Below are 19158 nucleotides of genomic sequence, written 5' to 3'. Positions count from 1 at the left end.
AATTAAAACTACTAATTAAATTTAATTTTTATACTAACCAAATAAAATTTAATTTAATTTAAGTTATTTTTTTGCCTTTTTAATTTTTTTATTTTATTTTTTTTTCTAAAGTTTTCAAATTTATTTTATTTTTTGATCTTTTAATTGTTTATTTTTTGATTTTATATTTAACAACGAGTTCTTCTTTTTATTTTTTTTCATTTTTCAATTTTTAAAAATTTATATTTAATTTATATTTTATTTTTAAAATTGTTTTAGCTCTTAATTTTTTTTATTATTTATTTTTTTAAAATTTTTTTGAATAATAAATAATATTTTTTTTTCTTTTAGGTCGCTTTAAATGAAAATCAAAAATAAAGTCGGATGCCCCATTTTATTTTAAAAACTTTGGACTTTATTTTCGATTTTAATTTGGATAAAAAAATAAAACTAAGGCGTCATGGCTAAAATAGGGCATTTTTCTGCTTATTCCCTCCCCCGCGTCGTAAATTACCCCCCTAAACTGCCGACATCATTAATGGATGACGCCTAAAATGTCTGAGACGAATGAAAGTGATAAAAACAACTCGCCATTTTCTAATTCAACCTCAGTCAAATTTGAGACGAATGAAAGTGATTCAATGTTATTACTCGGAATCGCACGAAATTGAGAAATCAGATAAAAATTAATTAAAAACGGAGACAATACGCGTGAATTATGGACTATCTCGAGCAGATTTGCACGACGTTCCTGAAGGATTTCGCGGCGAGTGTGAAGCCGAACGATCAGTTGCCCGTAAATGTGAGTTTTGGAGTGAAATTTACCTCCGCAGAGGAATCAATAGGCGTGAACTTTGCATGTTTTTGTGCCGTGATTTAGAAAGTTTCGCTCAATTTAACGAGTTTCTTGCCAATTTTTGCGTCTTTTTTTTAGATGGCGGGCTACAACGTGCTGCCGGAGGAGCTTCAGGGCGAAGTTATTACGTGGTGTCATCAGTATTTGGGCGAAAAGTGAGAAAATTCCTCTAGAGTCGTTTAAAAAGAGAGTTACAGTTATTTTTTGTGTTTTACAGAAATTGCCCCTTACCATTATTAAGTCCAATTATCGAGATCGTGAAGTGTAAAGTGGAAAAAATGTGTAAGACAGATGCGAGTTCCTTCGGCTACGACGAAAAACTGGGTTATTTCAATCCATTGAGGCTCATGCAGCGGTAATTTTTCGAATTATTCATCAAAATCCAAGCAAATTATTCAAATTTTCATTTTTTTCAGCGTCATTTCGGAATTGAATGAAGTCTGTCTCGAATTGCAAGACAATGAAAAATTATTACAACTGCTAAATACGATGCCTGCGACAACTGCATACCCCAAATTCGCCGTCACCGCTGTCAAAAACACCCGAAAAAAGATGGAAGATCGTCACATTGTCATCAACGACTTTAATCGCCTTTATTCGCTCGACGATAAGCAACCGATGAGCTTTTACGGCATCTTTGATGGGCATGGAGGCACCGTTGCCGCCTGTTATTGCGTCGCAAACTTCCATAATTTCCTCAGTCAGAACCTAAAACTCTCCCGTAGGACAGACGAAGCGTTGCGCGAAACCTTTTTGAAGACAGACAAGCATTACGTCGAGAAATCCGTGCAACAATGCTTCACGTGCGGCAGTTGTGCGTTATGTGCGGTGTACAAAATCAAGGAAAAGAAGCTTTTTGTGGGTTGGTTGGGCGATTCACAGGCACTTTTAGTGAAAAAAGGTCGTTTATGGCAAATTGTACAAAAACATTCGCCCGCTTACGAGAGCGAACGGAACAGAATTGAGTCGCTGGGAGGCGTTGTACTGAATTACGGAGGAATTTGGCGCGTGCAAGGACAATTAGCGGTTGCGAGAGCAATTGGACCAGCAACTTACAAGCCTTTCGTGTCGAATGAACCGGATATTTGTTGCATTGAACTCGATGGCGAAGAAGATTTTCTTGTGATGGCATGCGACGGACTGTGGGATAACCTTTCTGAAGACGAAATTGCCATCGCTGTGTATCGCCAAGTCAAAGAAGATCCCGAAAATTTGGAATTAGTGACGCAAAAACTCGTTGAAATTGCAAAAGCGGCAGGATCCACAGACAATATTACCGTAAAAATTAATTTTTCATTAAAAAAAAAAAATAAATTTTAATTTTTTTAATAAAATTTTAGGTAATAGTAATTTTCCTGAAGAACCCCGCAGACATTGTCGATCTCACAGACTGCATCCAAGAGCTGAAAAATGCCAACAATATCGACACAGAAGCAGATACCGTCGATACAACGCCAAGTATTATCCCGAATAACGTCGCGTCAGCAACAAATCCATTTGCCTCACTCGAAAACAGAATTCTCGGAGAACTTCAATTGAGGAATCCGGAAATGATGTTTGGCGAAATTAGTGATCACGAATTATCAACGGAGAAAAAAGACATGGAAAAAGACGAAGCAAGCGGATTTTCGGCGGATGGTAAGTTTTCTTTGTGGTTTTGGATTTTTTTGTAGAGTAGAAGATTTCTCACAGTTGGTCTTTGGCACAAAAATCGGATGAATCAAGACAATTTTTGAGTGAAATTCAGAAGTTTTTGTACAAATACCGCAAAATGGCACAAAAAATCTGAAGATTTATTCGAAAAATCGACAAATTTTGATGAATTTTAATTAATTTCATGACGTTATGAAATTTTTCCTTTAAAAAAAATTCAAATAAAAATCCCCAAACACGTTTTTGTCTTAAATTCAATGAAATTTTGACCTAAAAAATTTTTAAAATTAAATTTTAATGAAATTTTTCGAAAAAAAAATACATGTATCATTTTTGAAGTAAGGGTAAACGACTAACAAGATATTTTTGCAAGACTATCCGCTGCCTCGAACTGAACAGAGACGGATGATTCATTAAAATTTCTCTCTCAGTCGGCTTTTTATATTACTACTGCTCGTACGTGCGATTTTCGAGTGAAGGAACAAAAAAAATAATTTATTTTTAAATATTATAACAAAAACCCGTGCATTTTAGTAATTTAACTGTGAAATCGAGTGATCAAACTATTTTGAGTAATAATTGTTTGTGATTCATAAAAAATTTCAACCAAAAAAAAAAATCGACGACAGAAGAAAAAAAAAGGTTGGTAGCCTGTCTGACAGAAGAGCGAACTCCTACTTTTTTTTTCCTTTCATTCTTGTGTCTGTGCGTGTTTGTACGAGGGGCGATGCATGAAAATATAATTTTTTTTTCGCGAGCCGACGACAGAAGACTCCATGAACTCATTTCGCCGGATAGCGAGGAGAATTTTCCTCGAACATTCGAACGTCGTCGTTCGCGAGTCGGGGCGTTGTTGGTATATTTAGAGTCAAAATCGGACATGATTTTCCTCAAGTTCATCGAACTAAATATATGAACGTTCTCTACTTTGCTCGCTCGTTGCACGGAGTTGGTAATGGTATTAAAATAAAATGGTTTTTTTTCTCTTCTTCACTTCTTGCATTGCACACTTCGCTGTACTTACATTTAAAATAGAATACAAAAAAAAACATTACTTTTATTGTACTCGCTCTGCTGTAAGTACGCGAGAAAGTGCCGTTTTGCCATTGCAACCCGTGAGTGAGTCAGAGACTCACAATTCGAACAATACAATTCACCGAAAAAAAAAAAGTTTCGAACACAAAAACCGTGAAAAAAAAGGAAATGTTTAAAAATACTGATGATGATAATAATGATGATGATCAAGATCGAAAAGTAGATAGACTAGAAAATTTTTTTGTTTTGTTGCGAACGTGCGAAGCTAATGCGGAAATACGAATGATGTAAGCGCTTTTTTGTGTTCTATTCAGGTTTTTCGTGGAAAGAAATGCGACCAGAAATAATTTTTGTTGATTGAATTACGAGACTTGATTATTTTTTTTAGCTATTGGATGAGCTGAAGTTGAATTTGGCAGAAAAATTAAATTTTTCATGAGAGGAAGTCAGGTTTGACGACAGAACACAATGAAGGAAGTGCTACCAGATGTTAATTTTGAAGTAGTTTCGATCAATTATGACTTTCTAAAGTTGCATATTATGCTTCGTAATCGATATTTTTACTAAAATGCTTTGAATTTTGAAGAAATTCTTACCTTTGGATGCTTTTTGAAGTTGTAAAAATAAGAAATTCAAGTTGAAACTAAAAAATATACGCTAGATGGCGCTTTAAAATTTCTTAAATTCAAAATTTCATTGAAAAAGCAATGAATTTTAAATCCAACTTGACAAAAATTAATTTTAAAAAGAGAAATAGGTTTAATTTTAAAAAAAATATACGCTAGATGGCGCTTTAAAAATTAAAAAAATTAAAATTTCTATTAAAAAGTATTTTTTTTATATAAAAATATTCATTTTTTAAGAAATTCTTATCATAAGATGCTTTTAAAGACTTAAAAAAAAAGAAATTCAATTCAATTTTCAAAAAAATATACGATAGATGGCGCTTTAAATTTTCATAAATTCAAAATTTCATTAAAAAAGCAATTATTTCAAATCCAACTTGACTAAAATTACTTTTAAAAAGAGAAATAGAGGTTAATTTTAAAAATATATATCCGCTAGATGGCGCTTTAGAATCTAAAATTTACGAAATTTCGATAAAAAAAATTATTTTTAATCTAAATTGACTAAAATTAATTTAACAAAGAAAAATATATTGAAAAAAATCCATTTAAATACCTTTCACTCTGTGAAACGAGACAAAAATGCATCTTAAATCACTCATTTGGAAAGAATCTGCAACAGATGTCACTTTCACAAAATAATTCTAATTAGAATTTATTGCAACATGTCACATCATAGGTCAAAAAACAATTAATTATGCCTTAAACATGATCTCTTGAGGCAAGAAATTGAATAAAAAGGGAACAGATGTTAATTAAAAAAAAGAGTTTGATTAAAATTTCTCCGCCAGATGTCACTTCAAAAGCTCAAAACTCAATTTTTAGTCAAAATTTTTACGAAAAAAAATAAAAAAAATATTTTTTTTACCAAAAATTAGAATTTTCAGATTCAAAAAGTCAGACAGACCTCTCAATAAATCTTCAACACTTGCGAATTTCTTCGACAAACAACTTCTATTATCGCCGTATTCGATCGTTGTCGCCTCATTCATGCAACAAAAACAAAATAATAATAATAAAAAACATTTCTTGGGTGTAGCACATGATTCACCGTCGACGATTAGGTACAACGACAATAACGAAAGACAAGTTCAGGAAGGAAACTAATCCTTCCTACTCATTTCTCTGCTATCTCTCTCTCATATTCGCGTCTGGTCGCTATAAATAATCGCGCGACTTGTGATCTTGCTTCCTACCTTTTGCTCTGATTCGATTAAAAAAATTCCTCCGCGCATCCAAAAAGTGAATTCTGATCACATGCGAGTCACTCTGTTTACTTACATGACATCATAAATAATCAATCAACTGCGAATAAAATATTCTCTATGCCTTTCTAGTCTCCGAAAAAAACATTAAAACCGAAAAAAAAAATCGTTCTTTGGCGAAATCGTGTCGTTGACGTGCTTTGTCGTCGGCTCATATGGTTGCTCATGCTAATGTCTTGTGTGCGTTTTAGTGAATGATGTCATCTTTCCAAAGTAAATTATTAAATGAAATGTCTTTTATAATGAGTGCTGCTGCCTTGCTTTAATTTTCATGACAACGTATCGTAACAGACGGTGAAGTTCGTGATTGTGTAATTGCTCTTTTTAAGGCGAGTTTCAAAAAAAATTATTTTTTATATGCGATTAATTTTTTTTTTAGTAAAATTCTTCAAGTAGGAAGAAAAAGAGAGGAGAGAGTGCAAAAGAAAAAGACATCGTTGTAAATAAATAACGTTCGTTGTTCGAGATAAGAAGAAATTAATTGTATTTCTGTGAGAATTTTAGCGAAAATATAAAAAAAAAGTTGTTAATTATTTCGATTTTTGCCGCAAACTGTGCGCGAGACGGTGTGTGGGAAACTGATCGACATCGACCTACTTTAGTTTTGCTTAAGAAAACCTTCCAACTAACACCTTTTGAATTTTTAACGCGAAAATTTGGACCGGAAATGACATGACTTGACCTTGTGCTTCTTGTGAAGTGTTATCAAAGAAAGAAATCTAAAAGAAGAGTCCAAGAAGTTGAGATTAAGGCATTTCATCGGAATTTCCATTCAAGTACACTTCCTTTCAACGCGTTAATGAAGTAAGATTTTGCGAGAAAATTTGGCAATTTTTATAATTTTTTTTGTATTACACATCGAGAAAATAATTAACAAAAAAAAATAATTTAATTAAAATAATTAATTAATAAAAAAATAAAAAGTTTTATTTTAAATTAAATTTAAAAAAATTATTTCAGCATATTTAAAAAAAATAAATTTAAATAATTATTTTTAATTTTTAAAATTTTAATTATTTAAGTTTTAAATAAAAACATAAATAAATTATAAAAATTTAAATTGAAAAAAAAAACAAAAATTCAAATTAGAAAAAAAATAAAAAAGTTTAAAAATAAAAATTAATCAAAATTTTAAATAAAAAATTATTTTTAATTAATTTGTTAAATAAATTAATTTTTTATAGCTTCTTTTAATTTTAAATCTTCATCAATTTTTGTTTAAATGTTAAAATCTTAAAAAATATAAAAAAAACATTTTTGAAAAATTTATTTCTCATAAAAATATTAGAAATTTTTTCAAATATTTAAAAAAAAATTTTTTTTCATACATTTTTAATTTTTTTATAAAAACTTAAATTTTTTATTAAATTTATTTTTTTCAAAATTGATTTAATTATTTATTTCCGATATTTATGAATAATTAAAAAAAATAAGAAATTTTAAAAATTCTTCTGAAATTTTTTTTAAAGATAAACAAAAATTAATAATTTTTATTATTAATTATTTTTGTTTTATTTATTTTTTAAAAATTTTTTTTTTTTAATTTTATTTATTTATTTTTTTTTTATTTTATTTTTTTTTTTTTTTTTTGAAGAAAAATTTAATTTAAAATTTTTGAATTTTTGAATTTATTAATTTAGTCAAAAATAATCAAAATAAATTTTAAGCCAAAATAAATTCTCATAAAATTTTAAGTTTATGTCCAAAATTTTAACATTTGGCACACAAAAAAAAATATTTCGAAAATTCATAAAATAAAAACTTCGATAATTCAACAACCAAATGTTTGCAAAATGAATCTTTTGTCATCGAAAATGGCAACGCAGCTCAATAAAAATAAAAATTAAAGACCTCGCAGGAAACATTGTCTAATTTCCTCACATAATCACAATTTTTAATGAAACGAGCCATTTATGAACTTATTTTTCGACACGTTCACCGCTGCGCTGTGTGTAATAATCCAATTCAATCCGAATCCGAAATCAACAACAACACACGGGCGGGCATCAGCGGCGTCGTCGTCGTCGTTCGTCATTACATTTTATTATTACATATTCTACTTACTAACTTATACCGTACTTGATCATGACACAATTTTTTTTTTTTTTAGTATTCATAATAATAATTCTCTCCATACATTCTTCATGCCTCACTATTTTCGCTCCATGTGATTAATTTAGGCAACAAAACAACGGAATTTAGTTCTTCGCAGTTAATTAGAATATTTTTTTTTTGTGGATTTTCGGAATAAAATGGCCTTGCATGTGGCGGTTTTGTGTCATGAAATGCCGCGAAATGGCCCGAAAATGGGAGTTTTAATTGCTGAATGACATTGCTTGACCCTTTTAAGCCGAAGAAAGTCGCTTTATGACAGTCTTGCATGACAATTGTTACAGATATTAGTCATTTCATTCCGCAATCGCAACGTTGAAGGCAGCTTTTTGCAGTAAGCGAAATAATTCATTTTGAAAAAAAAAGTACTGAAAACTGAAGTAGATGCCGTTAATTTATAGTTTTGTATAATTGAAGGGGATATGGTCGAACAATCAAAGTGAAAATAAAATAGTACGGAGATTTTTTTTTTGTGTGCGAACGAAAGAAAGAAACGAAAGAACCGTATGTAGATTGTGAGCTCGTCGTATCGAAAGCGTATTGAAATTGTGTGTTTCTTCATGCTTCATTCTTCGGTTTGGTTTGAAATCGTTTACCGATATAATCAGTCATAACTGCGGCGATGAGAGAGTGTTGCAGTTGAAATTTCCAACAAAAAAACTAATTTTGTCATTTTTTCTTGTATTTTAGCGAATCTCGTAACCGGAGATAGTGGATGTGAGGATTCCGAAGACGAATGGGATTTCATTAAAATTGACAAAGAATCTGAAAATACGAATCAAAAGAAACTTCAAGCCTCAGTGAACAGCCAATCCAGCAAGATGTCGTCGGAAATTTTGAACAATCCCTTCAGTGACAGCATGAAAGAAGCGGAAATCATGAGCGACATGCAATCTCAGCCCATCTCAGGGGAAACGTTCAACGAAAAGGAACTCGTTTACAATGTCGACGAAACGGAAAAAAACGACGAGGACTTTAACGAGAACTCGGCAGAATCGAAACTTAATCCAGGCGCTGCGGAATTTGTGCCTCGTTCGCCAACGAGTCCCGTTCAGAACCCCCTGCAAAACCCCCTGTTGATGTTTGGCGACGAAGTTGTCGCGCAAAGCCCCAAACCGAATGGCAACAACAAGGAAGCGGGTCTTTCGCAATTTGCCGAGAACATTAGTGTACCGACGGAGCTCGAATTCGATCAAGAAATCTCGCATCGACCGCACGAAACGGAAGATTTGAACGATTTTATCGCCACGACGGAGGAAAATTTGAATCCCAAAGAGGCGGCGCAGTCTGACGAAAAGTTGGAAGAAGATTATATCGCAATGTCGAACGGCAATGGCATGAATGGCGGCGAACAAGCGGCAAATTTGTTGTCTTTCGACCGTTTTAATGCACCCGAAGCGATGAACGAGAGCTTTTACGAGGAAAAAACGTGCGAGGAATTGAACAAAATCCAAGAATTGCCGCAAGATCAGTTCGAGGACAACAACAAGGGCGATTGCTTGATCGAGGAATCGGGCGACATCATGAGTTTTGACAACATTAACGACATGATGGCGGATCAAAGTCACGAAATGACGCCGCAAGTTGCGGAAACGAAAGAAGAACCTCAGGAAATGATGAATTTCGAGCAAGTTGAGAAGCATGAACACGAAGAAACGGTTGAAATGGCGCAAGTTCCTCAAGAAAATCCCTTTGAACAGGTCGAAGAACAACAACAACAAACAAATCCCTTCGAGCAATTTGAAGAAAAAATGCAAAATCAAGAGACTGTCGAACAAATTGTGACCGAAATTGAATTGTGTCAACAACAAGAGCCTCAAGCGCAAGAACCGGAAGTCGTTCATGTCGATTCTGAGCCCGTTTTTGAACAAGAACCTCCAAAAGAGCCCGAAACGGAGCTTTTGGGACCTGATCCTGAACTCGTAGCTGCTGGAATTATCCAAGTTTGTGAACCATGTCCCGATCAATGTGATCTTTTGAATGAAAATGCGAATGAAGTCGTTGAAGAATGTGATGAAAAAATGTCAAACTTGAGTTTGGGAGCTGCTGCGGCAGTTGCTGTTACCGTAGCTGCTGTCGAAACGGCCCAAAGTGCGAATGAAATGGAAACTATGAAGAACGAGATGAATTTGGAACCCGTTAAAGAGCCTGAAGTTGAGCAAAATCTCTTGATCGATACAAAAGTTGTCGAAGAAACTCCCGTTGAAGCGCCCGTTGCTCCCGTTGTCGAGGAAAAATGCGAAGTTGTAACCGAAACGCCTGTCGAAAAAGCTCCGGAAGCCGTTTTGATGGAAGCTATTCCCGATGTCATTCCCAAAGCAGCTGAAAAAACGGCAAAGACTCCCACAGAGCAGAAAGCAAAGCCCAAAGTTGCCGCTACGAAAACGCCTCCGGCACGAAAACCTCTCTCGGCGAGTGCAAAAACTGCTGCTTCGCCAACGACGAATGGCGTGAAGAGTGTCGCTTCGAAGACAACTGCTGCGAAGACAACGACAGCAAAGCCCGCAACTTCAACGATGGCATCTCGAGCTGCGGCGGCGCCAAAAACTGCGCCTGCTACAAGAACAAGTGTCACAAGTCGCACGAGCACAGCAACTGCTGCGGGACGTACCGTGTCGAGTACTGTTACACGAACAACGACAACAACTTCGTCGACCGCTTCTCGGGCAAGACCCGCAACGTCGACAACGACACGAACAACCGTGACAAAGACAGAAGTGACAAAACCGGCTGCCAGAAAACCATTGACAACATCTACTTCAACTACCAGCAAGACTGGCGAAGCTCGTGTGCCCATTAGCATGAGGTAAGTTTAAAAAATTTTAATTTAAAAATACAAAAAAATTTAAAATTTAATGGATTTTTTTTTATAACTATCAAAAATATTTTTAAAAATTTCAATATTTTTTTAAACAAAAATTTTAATTTACTTTATATTTTTTTTTATTTTTTAAAGATATTTCAAAAATATTTTTATTATTTTTTAATAATTTTTTTATTTTTTGTAATTTTATTTAAAAGAATTATTTTTTTCAAAATTTTATTTTTTTTATAATTAAAAATTATTTTTAAAAAAATTCAAAATTTTAATTAATTTTTTGTTTCATTCAAAATTTCATTTTTTTATATTTTTAATTTTTTCAATTTCTTGAAATTTTTTTTTATAATTTTATTTTTTTTTTCTAAATTTCTTTTAAACATTTATTTTGTTAATTTGTTTTTAAAAATATTTTCTTAACATTTAAATTTAATTTTTTAAAAAACATTTTTTATTTTAAAATTCTACTTTGAAACTTAAAAATTTAATTTTTTTTAATAAAATTTTAAATTTTCAAAATTTTTAATTTTATTATTTTTATAAATTTTTCAGAAGTGCACCAAAAACTACAACAACTGTCGATGGAAAAGCTCCCGCAAGCCGCGTTAGCAGTGCTAAACCAAAAGTTCCAACTACATCAACAACAACTACAGCAACTCGACGACCCGTTTCTGCTCCAAAAACTTCCGTTGATGCAAAGGTAAGGAAATTTTTCTCAAATTTCTTATAAAATTTTTTTTAAAAAATATTTTTTCTTTAAAGGTCTCATCCACTCGTACTTCGGTAGCATCCAAATCTAGTGTACCAAATAAAAAACCAACAACAACTACTGCAACTAAAAAAATCGACCCAAAGGTAATTTATTTAAATTATTAATTTTTCAACGAGTTTTAAAAAAATTAAAAAAAAACTTTAAAAAAATATTAAAATTAAAAAATCTTAAAAAAATATTCAAATATTAAATTAATTTAAAAAATTTTTATTAATTTTAAATAATTTTTTAATAAATTTTCTTTAAAAATATTTCAGGCTGTTCCTTCAAAGAATATCATCAAAAAACCAGCTACTGCTGCTCCAACTAACGATGAAGCACCCAAGTTAGCTGAAACGAATGGCGTCGATGCCGCAACGAACAACTAAAGAAACGTCGTGCATGCAAAACAAAATTAAAATTAATCATAAAAAAATTACAATATATTATAAAAAAAAATAATCACTTAATCTAAAGAGAGAAAAACAAACAAAAAAAAAAATGATGATTCAAAATTATTTATTTAAAAACAAAAAAAAATACATTTTAGTTATTTAAATACGTATACTATGAATGAATCGCTTCTAGCCTTATATTGCATTAGCCTTCTTTTATATTGTATGTTTAGTATTATTCTCATGAAATATTTTAATGATTTTTGTTTTTCTTTAATTTTGGCGTGAAAGTCATGATTGATGATGAAGCTTGAATTTGATATTCGTACCTTTAAACCCTGAATTTTCCTTAATAATTTTATATTTATAAGAAAAAAAAATAATTAAGCGAGAATGTACTTCCAGAAAAGCTTTTTTTTTTTTGGAGAAAATTTTTTTTACTCAACCTCGAATAATAAAAAAAAATCACTGAGAAGACTATAAAAACTTTTTTAGAACAAAAAAAAATAAATCAGGTGAAAATATTTGTAACTATTTACTCAACTATCGCCGTATAATATATTAAATTAAATTAAATTAAATATTTTGCCTTAATTGTATTATTATAACTACTTTTTGCTACTGGATAACATAAAATATGCGATGAATCTAATCAATAAGTGTCTCCTGCTAAAAAAATTAAAAGGGAAGAAGATGTTATAGATGACGTAATAAAAAAAAGTAGTTTAGCATATAAATTCAATATAAAACATAACAATATACACGAGCTTTTTTAACAAATTTTTGCAATAAATAAAAATTGTGTTTACACGCTAAAAAACCAGAAAAATACGATAATGAGTTTTACTAAACACAAAAACGTGCCTTTTGCCTAATTTTATTTAACGACTTGCTCTTAATAATACAATTGCTGCTTTTTGAGCAATTTTTAATGAGAAGATTAAAGGTAAGTTGTGAAATTTTTTTTTTTATTTGGTTCAAATTTTTAAAATTTATTAAATAATTTTTTTTAATTAAAAAATAAAATTTTTTTTTTTAATAAAAAATTTAATTTTTGGCTTAATATTAGAATTTTTTTAAAATAAATTTTAATAATTTTTTAAAATTTATTTAGGCCGCTCCAATTTTTTTTGAACTTTTTGTCCCATGCCCCATTTCAAAAGTGGAAAATCCAATGGGGCAAAATAAAAAAAAAGTTGAAAAAATCATCAAAATTGACCGTTTTTTTTTTTCATATTTTTTCAAGGAGTTTTAAAAAATTTTTAATTTTTTTTTTTTAAATTTTTATTTTTAAGAATCTTCGTATTGAAAAACGAAATTTAACATGTATTTTCTTCTCTAAAAATTTTTTCAAAAAAATTATTTTTCAAAATTTTTGACAATTTTTTTTATGAAATTTTTTTACTTGAAATTAGCTTGAAATACATCAATTTTAAATTATTTTTAAAAAATTGTTTGAAATTTTGTTTTTTTATTATTTTATTTTTTTTTTTTTTTGGGATAAAGTTCGAAAAATTTTAGCGGCCTTAATATATTTTTTTATTTTTTAAAAAAAAATTTATAAATAAATAATTTAAAAAAAAGTGTAAAATAAGAATATTTATTGAATTTTACATTTGATCTTTAACAAAAATCTAATTTTCAAAAATTTTAATGTATTAGTTCAGAATCCAAAATTTAAAAATTTAAGCCTTCATTTGCTAAATTTTGCCATCCGAAAAGAAAATTATAACTGAGGGAAATTGAAAAATAAAATATTTTTAATTTTTTCCAAAAAAATTATATTTTTTATTGAATTTTTACCAATTTTTTTATTTTTCATAAATTTATATTTTAAATTAATTAATAAATAAATTTTTAAAAAATTAAAATAAATTTTTTAAATAAATTAATTAATAATTATAAAAATAAATTATTTTTAATTTAAAATAAAAATTTCTCATTTTTTAATATTTTTACCTACCTACATTATTTTAATTAAAAATTTTAAATATTAAAAAATATTTTTTTTGATTTCATGATTTTTTTTTTACTTCATAAATTACAATTTTTATTCATAATTTTTTTTCATCCTCAACTAAATAACTAACAACTAACAATATTTTTTTTTTGTTCAATTTACAAAATTCAAACACATTGATGCTTATATTGATAATAACAATAAATAACTAATAACTAGAATACAAAATGACATTTTTTGCAGTTGCTGTCTAATACCTTAACCGACTTTACATTACAATTTGTTTCAATTAAAATCCTTTTTTTCCTTGATCACTTCGAATGCACTTAAAACTAAGTCGATTTGTTTCACTTAAAATTACATAAACTTAACTAAACAGTTCATAATTTTTTTCTTAACTGAGAGCCAAATAAATCCATAGAAAAATTTAAATTCTCCCGTTAACTTGTTTGAGTTTCGAAAATTTCATTCCGTTTTAATTTTTTTTTGTCATAAAAAATAAATGCATGAAACAGCAACTGCATTACAAAAAAAGTCTAAAATTTTCTATTTTCTACTTCAGTAATAATAATATAACTTCATGCTAATTATCTTTAATTATTAATAATTATAAGGTAAATTTATAATAAGATTTTTTTTATATGAGTTTACATTAAATAAACGATAATTCCGCAAGAATTGTCGTTTAAATGTTTCCAGTTGAGCCTCGACGTTCGGCGCCCGGAGCAGCTAACATGCGAAATTTTTTCAAAAAATGAAATTTTATGGGAAATTTTTGAATTACCTGAGCCAGAAAAGACGGAAGTCGATCCGAAGGGAGAAGATCTGTTGCATTGTCGCGCAGCAACATCGTGAACAGCCATGAGAATGCGACGTCGAGCTCCAAGTGTCTTGATTCCGAGATTCAGTAAGTCGTTGTCAGTCAGTGTGGCGAAAACGGGCAAGTCGATTTCGCCGTTGATGAAGTGTTCTAAAAGAAAATTTTTTCTGATAAGAATTTTTTTCAAATAAGAAAAAAAAATCATGTGTTCATCAAATATGAATTTTTTAAAATTTTAAAATTATTTTAGTTTTTCGAATTTTTTAAATATTTTCAAAATAATTTTAACTTTTTAATTTATTTTATTTTTAAATTAAAAAAAATATATATTTTCCATATTTCAAAACAAATTTCAAGATTTAAATTTTTTTTTTTAATTTTTGAAAATTCTTTTTTAATAAAAATTTAAAGAAAAAAAATCAAAATAAATTTTGAAAAAAAAAATAAAAATAAAAAAGCGCTCAGAAAGCCAAAAAAATAATGCAACTTAAATTAATGAAAATAAATCTTTGATAATTACAAAAAAAAATTAAACACGCAAAAAAAAATTTTTAAATTGAATAAGAATAAAAAAAAATTGAATTAAAAAAAAAATAAAATTAAATTAAATTTTTAATGAAATAATAAAATTATTAAAAATATTTTTTTTTCAAAATTAAATATTAATTAATTTTTTTAATTTGAAATATTTTTTTTTTTTAAAATAAAAATTGAAAAAAATCAAAAATTATTTTTAATAAAAATAAAAAAAAATAAAAATTAATTTAAAAAATATATACATATTTTTAATTCAAAAATTTGAAAAATTTGGATTAATGAAAATAAATCTTTGAGAGAAAAAAAAATTTTAAAGCACGTAAAAAAAATTAAAAAAAAAATGAAAAAAATAATTAAATTTTTAATTGAATTTTTAAAAATTAAATTTTGAATTAAAAAAAATAATAATCAAATTAAATTAAATATTGAAAAATTATAATTTGAAAATAATTTAAAAAATCAAGAAAATTTTTAGAAAAAAAAAGATGAAAATTATTAAAAACAAACGAAAAAATAAAAACTTACGAATATGATGTTCCAATCCGATGTTCGCCAAAATCGATATGACGTCATTGTACTGCGAAAGTCGATCACGTTGCGGCTTCGGAATGGTATCAATAAACGAAGTTGTCATCGCAAAGGGAGAAGAAGTACGTTTGGGCCAATCATCTGCGCCGCCAGCAACATTTGGCGCCTGTTCAACGGGATACGGCGACGTTCGACTCAATCCCAAGCCTTGCCAATGACGCGTCGGCGTACGAACTTCCCGTTCATTCGGGGAACTCTTCATGGCATTATACCCGGATATAATGCGCCGATCAAAGTTGAAGATGAGCGAGTCATTTAGCGTCGTTGAGTTATCGGAGGAATCGTTGAACGAATTGTCACTCGTTTTCGACGACGGTTCCAAATCCTTGTCCGAGGGCGCATTGAACAGGTTGTTCTCCAACGACGACATGCTGCAATTGATGCTCTGATACCCACTCGAAATACTGATATTTCGCGGCGAGATGTTGTGATTTTTGTCAATTGTGTGATGATGATGATGATTATTGTTGTTGTTGTTGTTTTGATGACGGAAATCCTTGATGTTCGAGATGTTCGGCATGGATGTCGAAGTAACATTGTAACTTTGAGACACACGAGGAAAGCCTGCATTCATCCAATTCATCGGCGGAAGCGGAGATAAACTTTGCAAATTATTCGTCGCAGTCGCCGCTAACAAAGAAACGATCGAATTTGAACGCGGATTTGTCGTATCACTCAAATTAAAGTACGTCGGAGGGATTTCAGCGACAACACGAGGGCCTGACATCTTCAATAACTGATAACGAGCTTCGTAAATGTTGCTGATGAACTTCTCGATGCCCTTGATGATGATGCATAACGTACTTTGACGACTTTTTTGACGCACTGCGATGAAAACGTCGTACGTGTACATGAGTTTGTTCACCAATTCGGTGTCGATATTGCTTTCGGGATAGTCGAAAATGAGCGCAATGGGCAAATTTCCGATCAAAAGTTGACGTGCGAGATAAACGCCTTCGATGGTGCCCGTAATTGTGATTTGAGATCGTTTAATTGGCTTGATATTCACGTCGTTGGCGTCGGGGAACATAATTTTCGTGCTTGTCTTGTTCATAATTTCTCTCAAATTAGATGACATGCGCCCAACGACGATCGGGTGATGTTGAATCGAGATTTCCAGTTGCATGTGAACTGAGATCTGAGGCTGTTTTGGGTAATTTTCATAAAATTAAAACGATTTTCGAAAGAATTTTAAATGAAACCCAATAGATTTGTCAACAATTTTTATGAAAAAAAATTCTTATAAGAATTTTGCTTTAAAAAATTACTAAAATTTTTAAATTAATTAATTTTTTTCTTCAAAAGTAATTTTTAACAGTTAAAATTTATTTTTTTATAATTTCTAATTTTTTTAAATAATTTTTAAAAATAAATTTAAAAAATTATTATAAATATTTATAATAAAATATTTAAAAAAAATTAAGCAAAATATGAGAAAATAATTTTAAAAATTGAAAAATTAATTTTAAAAATAAAAAAAAATTGTAAAAAAAAATTTAAGCAAAAAATAATTTTAGAAATTAAAAAAAAAATAATTAATTCAATGAAGTTTAAAAAAAAATATTTGAAAAAAAAATTATTTTAAAAATTAAAAAAAAAATAAAGAAAAATTAAAAATTTAATTTAAAAAGTAAAAATTAATTTTTTGAGAATTTTTTACTTTTTTTTAATTTAAAATTCAAATATTTGAAAATCAATTGGGTTTCATTTGTCAATTTTCAGAGCAAAAACTTACTGCAATCTCCCCGCAAATGAGGTTAATGAGTCGTTTCGTTGCCTCCTTCACTTTGGCAACATCCATTTCGGATCCCTTGATGAGTACGAGGGCAGAATGCAATTTAGGTCTGCTGCTAAATATAATCTGCACATTGAATTCTCGTTCGATTTCCTTCACGAAGGGCGTTTCGTTGTCAGGTTGCGGTCTTCCCGCTGCCACAATTGGCAACTCAAACGAATACAGCAACGGCGTGCATAATCGAATTTGGGATCTTGCTTTTTCCACGCCTTCGACTTCGCCACAAATCGACACTTGATTACTTTTTTCCGTGGGATTCGATCGATTCGAGTCCGGAAAATGGATGTGCGTTCGTGTCTCTTCCATGATTTTCTTGATGCTATTGCCCCCCTTTCCGATGATGTACGAATGATCCGTGTACGAAACATCCATTTTCATTATCACTCGATTGCCACGCGAATCCAATCGGGTCATTATTTTGTGTTTTGCTTGCAAAACATCCTCTTTGTGACCTGAAAATGCGTGAAAAATGTGAAAAAATTCAATTTCAAGCCTGAAATTTCTCACCAATTATCCGTACATGCGGATCTTTTTTCGTCTTTGCTCCCAATTTCAAGCGGCACGGCCAACTGATGTGCGTGAGAGTCTCTTGCATGACTTTCGTGAAGAATTGCTCGGCAATATTGACGCCGCCATCCTCGTAGGCTTCCGTTTTTATCATGTCACTCAACTTTTGACGATCGATTTTGAAGCGTTCCGTATAGAGGTTATCCAAATCCGTGACTCCCAATTGCGCCGCAATGGATTTCAAGTCACTCCAGTCGCTGTCGAGCGACGAACTTTCGCTCCGCGTATCACTCTGTTGTTCCTCCGTGGGCGGTTGCAAATTTATCTGCGGAAATGTGGCACACGATGCCATTTTACGATGACTTTTCGACTGAAATCCAGCAAAAAATTTACCACGTGGAGTCATTTGCACAGAAAAATTTGGAAAATTCAACACTTACCGAGAAATCCCCAAAGGAAAAACGAAAAATAACGAATTCAGACCTAATTTCTACAAAATTACTAAAAGAAAATGCGTGATTTCAGCAGTAATACGGAAAAAATGTTGATGCGTTCGTTAAGAGCCTGTCTCGATCACTTTTTGAAATGAGGCGTTTCTGCGTTTGAAATTCAGATAAAATTGTTGAGGCGTATTAAAATTATTCATTTTTGACATTTGCTCGTTACGGTGAATACATGTTTCATATCGAATTTGGGGACACAAATTTTACAATTTTTTCTAAACATAAAAAAAATTAAATTTAATTTTTTAAAAAAATTTTGATTTCAAAAATATTAACATTTATTCATTTATTTAATTAAATTAACCAATTAATTTTTTTATAAAATTTAATAAATTTTCAATTAAATTAATTAATTCATAAATAAAATTTATTTCAAAAAAAAATGTAAATTTTAAAAATTTTGAATTCTTCAAATTTATCAAATTAAATTAATTTTATTTTTAAATTTTTGAAAATTAGTTTTTTTAAATGCATATTTTACCGATTAGACAATAAAAATAAAATTAAAACAAATTCATATTAAAACTTTTAAAGATTTTGCATATTTTTGAACAAGAATTTTGAAATTTGAAAATTTTTGAAATTTTAAATGTTTGATATTTTTATTAAATTATTAAATATTAATAATTAAATAAATTAATTATAAATTTTATTAAATAAATTTTTAATTTTTTTAAATAATTTTTTTTATAAAATATTAAAATAATTTTTAAAGTTAAATAATTTTTTTTAATTTGAAAAAAGAAATAATAAAATTTTCTATTTAAAAATATTTCTTATTTTTAAAAAATGTATCATTTTCTTAAATTTTATATATGTATTCTCTTTATAATTTCACAAAAAATTAGGAAGAATTTAAAAACTTTTTCAAGAATTTTTAAAATTTATATTTTTTTTTAAAATTATTTAATAAAATATTTTGAATAAGAAATTCTAAAGAATTTTTTAAGTATAAGAA

At 29.5% G+C, this 19158-nt stretch overlaps 2 protein-coding genes across 2 annotated transcripts; one reads left to right on the top strand and one right to left on the bottom strand.

The window, feature by feature from the left end:
• Positions 1-642: 642 nt before the first annotated feature.
• LOC134830776 (uncharacterized) lies at positions 643-12307 on the top strand. The gene is made up of 9 exons (XM_063844354.1): positions 643-781; positions 914-990; positions 1053-1190; positions 1252-2113; positions 2176-2473; positions 8217-10332; positions 10897-11044; positions 11107-11199; positions 11374-12307. Exons 1-9 carry the CDS (start codon positions 698-700, stop codon positions 11482-11484), a joined length of 3927 nt encoding a protein of 1308 aa, XP_063700424.1. The 5' UTR covers positions 643-697; the 3' UTR covers positions 11485-12307.
• A 1211-nt stretch (positions 12308-13518) lies between these two features.
• LOC134831461 (protein bicaudal C) lies at positions 13519-18281 on the bottom strand. Its single transcript, XM_063845190.1, has 6 exons — positions 18138-18281; positions 17698-18067; positions 17131-17642; positions 15333-16539; positions 14235-14420; positions 13519-14179 (listed from the first exon to the last, which is right to left on the bottom strand). The coding sequence occupies exons 2-6, from the start codon at positions 18047-18049 to the stop codon at positions 14136-14138; spliced, it is 2301 nt and encodes a 766-aa protein (XP_063701260.1). The 5' UTR covers positions 18050-18067; positions 18138-18281; the 3' UTR covers positions 13519-14135.
• Positions 18282-19158: the final 877 nt, after the last annotated feature.

The sequence above is a fragment of the Culicoides brevitarsis genome, chromosome 2 (genome assembly GCF_036172545.1).
Source record: "Culicoides brevitarsis isolate CSIRO-B50_1 chromosome 2, AGI_CSIRO_Cbre_v1, whole genome shotgun sequence".
Lineage (NCBI taxonomy): Eukaryota > Metazoa > Arthropoda > Insecta > Diptera > Ceratopogonidae > Culicoides > Culicoides brevitarsis.
Note: the sequence above shows the minus strand (reverse complement) of the source record. Positions and strands in the feature narration are given on the sequence as shown.